This window comes from Egretta garzetta, unplaced genomic scaffold (genome assembly GCF_000687185.1).
Source record: "Egretta garzetta isolate BGI_Z169 unplaced genomic scaffold, ASM68718v1 scaffold451, whole genome shotgun sequence".
Classification (NCBI taxonomy): domain Eukaryota; kingdom Metazoa; phylum Chordata; class Aves; order Pelecaniformes; family Ardeidae; genus Egretta; species Egretta garzetta.
In genome coordinates, this window is record NW_009258552.1 from 719,464 (window position 1) to 729,403 (window position 9,940).

General features: G+C 42.1%; 1 protein-coding gene across 9 annotated transcripts in view; it reads left to right on the forward strand.

Moving 5' to 3' along the window:
• FAM120A (family with sequence similarity 120A) overlaps positions 1 to 9,940 on the forward strand; it is a 61,964-nt gene that overhangs the window by 47,514 nt on the left and 4,510 nt on the right. For 4 of the 9 annotated variants that reach the window (XM_035903319.1, XM_035903321.1, XM_035903320.1 and 1 more), the window contains exons 13-17: positions 1,824 to 2,033; positions 3,154 to 3,337; positions 4,299 to 4,445; positions 5,934 to 6,075; positions 9,496 to 9,592. In XM_035903319.1, the coding sequence (XP_035759212.1) occupies positions 1,824 to 2,033; positions 3,154 to 3,337; positions 4,299 to 4,445; positions 5,934 to 6,075; positions 9,496 to 9,592 (780 nt within the window). The remainder of the gene's footprint in view (positions 1 to 1,823; positions 2,034 to 3,153; positions 3,338 to 4,298; positions 4,446 to 5,933; positions 6,076 to 9,495; positions 9,593 to 9,940) is intronic. The other 5 variants (XM_035903322.1, XM_009647897.2, XM_009647898.2 and 2 more) reach the window with 2 other exon arrangements.

Here is a 9,940-nt window from a genome sequence, read left to right on the forward strand (position 1 = left end):
CACCTGGAGTACTGCGTCCAGCTCTGGAGCCCTCAGCACAAGAAGGACACGGAAGTGTTGGAGTGGGTCCAGAGGAGGGCCACAAAAATGATCCGGGGGCTGGAGCACCTCTCCTATGAGGACAGGCTGAGGGAGTTGGGCTTGTTCAGCCTGGAGAAGAGAAGGCTGCGGGGAGACCTGATTGCGGCCTTTCAGTACCTAAAGGGAGCCTATAGGAAAGATGGGGACAATCTTTTTAGTAGGGCCAGCAGTGACAAGACAAGGGGTAATGGTTTCAAACTAAACCAGGGTGGGTTTAGACTGGATATAAGGAAGAAATTCTTTACAATGAGGGTGGTGAAACACTGGAACGGGTTGCCCAGAGAGGTAGTGGAGGCCCCATCCCTGGAAGCATTCAAGGCCAGGTTGGATGGGGCTCTGAGCAGCCTGATCTAGTTAGCGGTGTCCCTGCTCCTGCAGGGGGGGTTGGACTAGATGACCTCTAGGGGTCCCTTCCAACCCAAAACATTCTATGATTCTATGATCTAAGGAGGGAATTCCCAGAGAAGGTATTTTTTCCATCCCAAGACAAAATGGAAGGCAGAGACAAGGCAAGCAATAAACAGCATGTAGTATTTCTGTTTAACAGAAATTGTTCTCCCAAGTTTTATTTTTAAATCGCACGTGAAGAGCAATATGGATCATTTCCATCATACATATTGGTTAGCTGAAAGATGCAATATTTAATGCAATGTTGTTACTGTCTTCATATGAAGCAGCTGCTTCTCTCTTTGTTGAAGTCAGACAGAATGAGCAGCTGAGTTTGAACCCAGCTGCTTATCTGCAAAAGGATCTGGATAGTCTGTTGGATCTTAAAGGTTTCTTCTGCATAAGGAAGTTAATGGAGTTCAATTTTAAAATGTAATACCAAGGTCTTAAAAATGTTCCCAAGAAAGGGCTGATATTTTCGGAAGTATTTTAGAGAACACCAGTAGTGATATTTTCTTATGACAGTGCTAAAAATACATTTGCTGCAGACAAATCCTTTTGGCTTCCACCACCAGTTATTATTCACTATTTAATTCTACCTTTGTGTATCTATCCTGCATCCTAAGGAAAGCTGTTGTATGCATAAATATTACTTCATTAATAAGAGACACATTCGAACACCAAAATCTTGAATCAAGCTAATAGAAAATCCTCTATAAAAGAGCTGGAAGGAAGACGTGGTATGTGGGAAGAAAAATTGAATGCTAACATTGAGCTCATTCCTGAAACTTTCTGCAAAAGCTCTCAGAAGCACACGTCTATTTGAAATAAATGTTAAACAAAACTTTCTACTGCTCATTTCCTGTGTTTTTAAAGCTTTTCCTTGCTATAACATGCTTTATCACTGTTTGAAAAATTCTGTACTGCTTATTTATCCATGATCTTTAAGGAACTAAAGTGCACATCTTACATGGTTTAGACACCACATGCCACAAAGTAAAGATGAGCATTTAATTTCAAACTTTTTACTGACTTCTTGATAATTAATTAAAACGTTAAAATATTGGAAACAATTTCCTGTGCTTTGTTGTGGAGAAAAGAGAGGTTTTTGGTTTTATCTCTGACCTCTTTAGTGGATGGATGGGAAGAGCAGCCTTCCTGAGCGTTGCATGTACAGGCAATAGGTGCTGGAGCATTCTTCTAGTCAAACTGGTGATTACGAGTGAAGAGTCTGGATGACTTTGTAAAATCACTCTGTTTTCAAGAGTTTTGAAAATAATGCAACTATTGGAATAACTTTGGATTTACATCTCATTATTAACTTAATAAATTATGTGCAATTTCTTTTTAAACAGATTGAGAATCTTGATCCCCGAGGAATTCAACTGTCTGCTTTATTTATGAGTGGTGTCGATATGGCGCTTTTTGCAAATGATGCTTGCGGACAGCCAATTCCATGGGAGCACTGCTGTCCGTGGATGTATTTTGATGGAAAATTATTCCAGACCAAGCTCATCAAAGCAAGCCGGGAGAAAGTTCCTCTCATTGACCTCTGTGATGGTCAGGTGTGTAGTTCCAGAAGCGTGACAGAGTATCGAGTGTGCCAAGTTCTCAGAAGTGTTAGGTGTGGTTGGTCTAGCAGTTGTTTACTTCACCTATCTCCTCTCTACTTCTAAGGGAGAAATAGGAGGTGAATGGCTAATAGGTATTTTTCAGCTCTGTTTACTCTCTTGTCTCTTGTTGATGACTGAGATGGCATTTTGGTAGATTTGGAAAAAGTAAACTGGCATAAATTTTAATTTAATTTTTCCCTCTGGAAACGGAAACTTGAATGCAATTGTGATGTAATGAACAACTGTTGAAAGCTATCTGCTTGTTGTTCAAATACCCTCTCTTTGGGTCACGCTAGCGAGACTGTCGCAAAGGTCTAAGTGAAAGAAAATTTGTGATTTCTAACTTATTTTACAGACTGTGAGGTCATTCTTATGGTCTTTAAGCTCAAAATATTTTCACATTTCTTATGACCATCTCAAATACAAATGAATTGGTTTTTTGTTGTATCCAAATAATGTAAAGTTATTATCTGACTGTAAAAAGAGGAAACTGATAAAAATCAATGGTTTACTGAGTGACCAAAACTTTTTTTTTTAACTTTTTGGGAGGTATGAAATCTTAACAGCTTATTTCTGACTCAAGGAGAACTGATCATAGATGAAATACCAATGATGGCTGTGGTCCCTCCCAGGCTCGTTAGCTGCCAGGCATGCTTTAGCCTGCTCACACAGATTTTGTGTTGCACTCTGTGTTTATGATGATCGTTGAGTTTAAAGCAAAGGGCTGAATTAAGTGTTCAGGACACTATAGACAGAGGTTTCTCAGTTCCTTTCTGGAAAACCCTTTTTAACTTTTAAACTGTTTTGTGTTACCGACCTCTAAACTGTCTCAGTATTGAGACTCCCATCTCTCTACTGATACATAAAAGATTTTCTTGCAACTCAAATATCATTGAACTATTAGTAGGCATGCAAGACAGATTATTGCCATTTTCTAGCCAGCTTTATGGAATTTGTTTGCAGTAGTTGTCTATTATTTTGCTTTCTCCTTGGAATTTGTTGTGTAAATGTAGCTTTATATAATTGAAATCAGAATTTTAACATCTCTTTGTGACTTTCTCTTTATTCATAGGCTGAGCAGGCAGCCAAGGTTGAAAAGATGCGTCAGAGCATCCTAGAAGGATTAAATTTCTCCAGGCAGAACCATCCTCTCCCTTTCCCACCTCCACCTGCCATGCCTTTCTATCCAGCTTCTATGTATCCTCGACACTTTGGGCCAGTCCCACCACCTCAGGGCAGGGGGAGAGGCTTTGCTGGTAAGTGATGGGACAGCGGTGCAGAACACCTTAGTGTGGAGCGTGATCTTGTCTCTCACATTCCTGAAACTATGAACTGATTTGCTTGTTCAATTTCATAGGAAAAATACGTAAAAGCAAGTGGTTGGGCATGCGTTGTCGCATGCCAATCACCACATTTTGTTCTTACTTTTATTAGCCATAGCCTAGCAATATGGAATGTGTTGTATTGCTGCATATTTCCATCAGGATTTTTAGTAACTGTGCCAGATCAAAATATTTTTACCGCTATTTGATGAAGTAGAAAAAAGAGGAGTGGTTCAACACCGGAAGATACAAAAAGGTTCTTATGTGCATTGTACATTGCTTCAAAACGTTTATATTTATTAAGAATGCCTGAATTAATGGACACCGTTTAACTGTCAGGGTTGAAGATGCCCTTTCCTCCCCCCAGCCCTCTGTATTTTGCTACAGTCGTTTAACCATTGGCACCCTCGAGTGTAAATACTGCTATAACCATTCCAGCCTGTTTCTAGAATTATCTCTTTCTCAAAACCTCTTCGGTACCGAGGCCCATAGGTGTATTGATACTGAACATTGGGAGCAAGATGTTCTTGGGGTGCCACAACTGTAGCCATCGCAGCTCATGGCCAAAAAATTGTCACAGTCCTTTCGGTGCTCGTTGTGCCGCAGAGGTCAGGATGCCTGTTCCAAACCCCAGTTAAAGGCCTGCTCTTTGGATAAGAGACCCTGTGCTCCCTAAGGCAGCAGGACATCTTCGGCCAGGGCTTCCTCGGCGGTGGTGGCTTGCCCCTGCGCAGTGTTGTCTGGGCCGGCTGTGGGCTACTCCTGCCCAGCCTGCAGGAGCACAGCCCTCCCTGCTGACTCCAGAAGGATGGAAGGAGGTAGCAGCATCGCTGCTAGGGGCCTTCCTGGATGCCTGGCCCCCTCACAGCTTTTCCCCTGTCTTTCTTTACCCTGGGTCTAACAGGAGTCTATGGCTTCGGAGGCCCTTATGGGGAAACAGTAGCCACAGGCGCTTACCGGGCCTTCCGGGTGGCGGCAGCGGCAGGACACTCCGGAGCCTTCTCTGGCAATGACAGCAACAGGACTAGCAAGTTTCAGGGCGGTAATTATACCCAAAACCCTTTTCTTAGAGCTTCTGGCAACGGCTTTCTTCACTTTACGGTTTGGTCTGAGGCTTTCCTACTGACTGCCGGTCTCCCTTTCTCCCTAACTGTCTCAGCTCTCCTCTCTAGAGCCTGCCAGGCTGCTGTCTGCTCTGCTCTCCCCAGGTCCCCGCCACCAGCCCCTCCGCGCCAGCCTCTCTCACGCCTAGAAACCCTCCTCCAAACACAGGATAGCCGTAAAGCCTAACGAGACAATCTGTCTCCCCTGCTTCAAAATGCAAGAGAGGAATCTGTAATCAGCTGAACTTTGCTTGAATGTATTAACAGTTACTTTCTGAAATTCGGGGGCAGTCGAGATTTTTGCAAAAACAGTCCAACGCGGAAATGACTGACTGCGGCATTACTGCTAACCCATTCTTCGCTGGCATCCGTGTCGGCGGGGACACAGGCATGAGATTTAATTACTTCCCTGTGTGCCCGTTGCTCGTCTCCTGTATGAGGTGGGACGATGGAAACCTGTTAATTCCAATCCCCCGTTTAGGGTAAAATTTCTCTATATATTTAGCTGTCCTTTCTAGCCTCTGAGCTTTTATCCTAAGAGTGAACATACCTCTAATGCTTCCTTGTGTGAATAACGTCTCCCCCATAAACAATGTGCATTTGAAGCTGAAAGACCTGCACGGGGAATTATGAACCTTTTTCAGTTTAGTCAGTAATTTAGTTCCTGGTGTATTAACGTGTGAAGACTGATCGCAGCTGCATAAATGCTGTGTTCTGCGACCCTTTCAGGCCCGATGGTCTTACCAGTAACATCTGGCTCAGTTGCACTTTCCTAGATTTCTTGAAATGTATGTTATGCCCCAGTGTTGATTTTTAAGGGCAAAACACAGGTATAAAGATATGGGCAACTTGAACAGAAGATGCATTTGTATTCTAGACAATTGCAGTTTTAGCTGCTTTCTTGGTAGGGGAAGGACAAACCTACCTTTTACACCCAGATCAGTTTAAATGCTATATTTTTATAACAACTTCATGTTAGTACAGATAATTCTGCCTAGGAAGTTGTTTATAGCAATTATAATCTGTGTGTCTTATGCTGATATTTGGTCTTCACTAAAAAGTGCCTTCAAACCTGCAAAAATTAATTCTTCATTAGGAATGCAGGAAAGAAATAATCTTCAGATAGCTTGTAAAATTTCGCTTCAGTTTCTTTATGTTCATCTAAAATGTATTTTTAATTACTGAAGCTGAAGTACTCGTGTAAGATCATTTTTGTTTTCAGAATTCATATCTATTTTTAAAAAGGGGGGGAAAGAAAGACTCTTGGGGTGACAGTACTTCTGAAAGACTGCAAAATGAGAAATAATCTCCCAATATCAATAGAGGAAACTGTGTATGTGATAAAATCTGGACAAACCAGTTTCCCGTTCCTTCATAACTTTACTGTGATTGTGAAGATCAAGGTTTGGTTTTGCTTTTATGTGCAGGAGTCCAACCTATTCCTTCTCAGGGAGGGAAACTTGAAATTGCCGGCACTGTAGTCGGCCATTGGGCTGGAAGCAGACGTGGACGAGGGGGGAGAGGGCCATTTCCTCTGCAGGTCGTTTCTGTCGGAGGACCCGCCAGAGGGTAAGTGCAGTCTTCTGGAACATACTTTTCATGTGTAATTTAATGATTGAGGGAAAAAGTAAACCAGAGAAAAGTTGGGGGCATTCGAAATTCCATACAAGACATTTTAGGACACGTGAGTATTCGAGAAGAGCATTTACATTCATTTTAAGATGTTTTTAATCAGTTATTCCGATGAGTATAAACATTTTTATGTGCAAATAAAATTCATACTCAGAATCTGATACATATGTAGATAGATACATACACACACACAGAGGTTTGTTTTGCGTGAGGAAATGACTTGGGGGCTTTCTCTTACATGAAATCAATAAATACCTTATATAAGATAAAAACTATCACAGCACTCAATTACTTTCTTTGTCATGGTAGAACATTTATTAAGAAGTATGATAAAATTTTTAATAACTTCATTATGTAATTGTTCTGTGAAGCAGAAAATACCTGAAGGACATTTCTAGGTTTAGTATTTCTCTTCTACAATCATGATGGGAGATGTGCTTAAAAGAATATTAATTTCTGCAGTGCCTCCACTTCATTTCACTACAGCTGGAATTACAGGTGCACAACATTTCTGAAAAAGAAATAACTTTGTCACAAAAATATCTGGTCCTTTACTTTTAAGGTTATATTTTTTCCATAGGCTTAATTGTTCTGTCCCTTACAGAATTGTCTATCATCTTTAATTAAGGTTGTATCCGTTACAGAAGACAGTCCCAAAGTAATGTGATTTCTATATTACGGCTGTCTTTAACTATGTTAAAGGAATGTAGGGGTATTTATGCCAGCTTGAGCCAGGAAGCAGCAGTCTGAAAGAATAAGTCTGAACTGCGTGAGTTCTTCTGTAACCATTAATTTAATCAAATGTGCACTATAAAGCATAGTGCTAAGGCCAGCAAGGGCTGCTGGAAAACTCTTGTTGGGCTGGCGGAGGAGATGGTGGGGTCTGAAGCCCTGGGACAAGTGAGAGCTGCTGGTGTGGGGACAGGGAGAGGTAAGAGCAGTAGAAACAAAGGTTTAAAAGTTCAGCAGTAGCAAACAGCACTGGTGTAAGAGCAGAGCAGACACAGAGGTAGGAACATTTTACTGTCTAGAATGAGATTCAGTTGCCCAAAACGCAAGCACCTTGATGCTTCAGATGTTTGAATGTTTTAGATGCTTCCGACAAGTGTCGTCTAACTGCAGAGGCTAGCGGGGTCCATGGGATGAGCTGAGGGTTCCAGGGGGACAAGCGGAGGTGTGTGATGAGGCACTAGGCTCCTGGGAGAATTTTAACCTTATTCCTCAGTTCCAGTGGATGAAAGAACATTTTTCACCATTTAAATTACATTAACGCGTGGTCAGTAAGTTCTGTTTTTCATGAGGACCCACAAACAGAAGAATCTGGCTGACCCCAGAGGTGGTTCCTTTCCATCAGTTAAATGCACTGACTGCAGCACCGTCTGCGGAAAGCGTCCAGGTGCTTTACAGTGTCATACTGAGAGAGCTGCCTGCCTGAGGCACCCTGGGGGATGATCTGGAGACGCCTTCAGGCTCAGATCTGGCTTACGTTTATACATACCATCGACTTCCTTCACAGAACAGCAGTTCCTCCATTTTCTGAAGGAGCAAATACATTAATTTATGTAGAACATCAGCAGCCAGGAACTAACACTGGCAAGTCCTAAACTGAGAGCCCTCCTTATCTGGGAAGCAGTCAAATCACTGAAAGGGTGGTGTTGCTCCTGTAAGTATCTTTACGGCAGAGAAATACCATTCCCCGATAGTAGCTTTTGAGTTAGGAGATGAAATATCTGACATTTCCTTTCTGTCAGAGGTGCTACCTTTGGGCAGTTAGGTGTGGGTGCAAGTTGTCACCTCAGACTATCACTGCCAGCTCTTCCCATCTCCATCAGATCATAACTGATATTAAATTCTTTACATGTAGGGTTACTAGAATTAGTCAAAGAGGGAAAAACTATCACAGGCAGCTTATCTGTTGTGTCTTTCATCTGTTTGAGCGGAGAGGATCACGCCAGGCTCATTTACACCGCTGTCTCATGTCTCTGCGCAGCACTGAACTTGGATATTCTTACTGTGTAAAATTATACCAGCTGCCTTTTATCCATCAATATATTTAGTGTGATTTTCGGAGTAGGAAGAATCTTACTCAGCTCCCTGAAGGGCACACTTTCACCGTGTTAAAAAAATTAGCAAATGGGATAGGTAAGCCCTGTTAATCTTTAGAACGAACGCAGTGAGTTACTCAAATATAAAACACAGCTCTTGGCTGGTTTTATTTTTTGCTGTTGTATTGATATCCCATCAGCTCAGCGTAGTTCAGTTTTTGCAGCACAGGAGCACTACAGCAAAGCTCACCTCCTCTTCAGGCAGGTTCTTGTACAGCTCGCAGGGACCCCGCTGGCACAGGGGACTTGTCAGGTACCCGGAAAACGAGACGCAGCTGAATTGCAACTGTGATTTGTGGCCAGAACGGCACGTGGGGCAACTGCAGCCCACGCAGCTTAGAAACCGGGCTGGACGCCAGCCTGGACCTGAGTAGCGCCTGGCTGCTCTGTGCCAGCTTTAGAGGGCTCCATCTTCAGGCAAGACTTCCTGGTATCCGGCAGTGGAGCTGAAGGAGAAGCAGAGCAATCATGTCTTTCTAGTAGAGAAAACAAAAATAATTTTTAGGTGAGAAGTAGTCCTTGACGTAATGATAAGGAAGTTGAGTTGCTGCAATTGATGGCATTAAAATAGTTTCAGCTGAGGGAAAGTTTGCTTTGATCTGATCTGGTCTTTATTGAGTCAAATCACAAAGCCACCGCCTGATGTCTCCTGGTTGGAAGCCTACATCTGAAAGCATCCAAACTTGATGAATTGCTACATGTCAGATATGGCTGAAGCCTCCTCTTCTCCCTCAGGTTCTTAGATAATTTTGTATTCTTCCATCAAAACTGAAGCAATTTCACATTTTGCCTTCCTTTCTTTTATCTGATTTCTTCTGCTTAGCATGTTTCTAGGTGGGAAGTGTTACTAAATGGGAGAAATGGCCTTATAGAAGGTTCAAATGGCTTGCATATTTTTTAAGGTGAAAGAATTTCAAGCTCTGCTTTTAAAGCGCTGTAAGGATAACTTGAAACTTGGAAAATGTTTCTGTAAAGCTTGAAAGTGCTGATTTATTGTTTCTCTATAAGTGAAATATAGAAATACAGTCATTTTATTGGTACAAAAACAACAAGTTTGTTAGGTTTCATACACTTGCAAGCAGAACCCTGTAATTCTGAATTAGCCAGTCATGTTGCTGCTTTAAAGAGATGCAAATGTTAGTCACTAGACAGTGAAGCTAGAAGGAAGATCTTCCAGCAAAATAAAATTTGCAGTACTTTTAAACAAAGCTGATGCATATTTTTCTTTCTTCCTTTTCCTCAAAACTTCCAGGCGTCCTAGAGGAGTTATTTCCACTCCAGTGATAAGAACTTTCGGAAGAGGCGGAAGGTACTATGGGAGAGGTTATAAAAGCCAGGGAGCAATTCAGGTAATAAAGCCATGTGCCTGACTTCAAAACACTCTAGTTTACAGGCTAGTATGGTACGGACTTCCAGACCAGCTAATATTGACAAGCACAACTTTAAAAGTGTTTCTTACTGTGTTCTTGCCTGCGTGTTGAAGCTGTAAGCTGCACGGCCAGTGGTGGATGGCAGGCTAGTGTTGCACCTCACAAGCAAACTTTGGTTATAAAGACAGACGTGGAAAACTGTGTTTTGATACGAAGGCTGTGCCTACACAGCTCTAACCAACCGTGGGAGTAGAAGAAAATTTAGGAAAATGGGAGAAATACAAAGCTGAAACAAATTAGGTGTTTCTGATCCCGCCCCCACTCTTT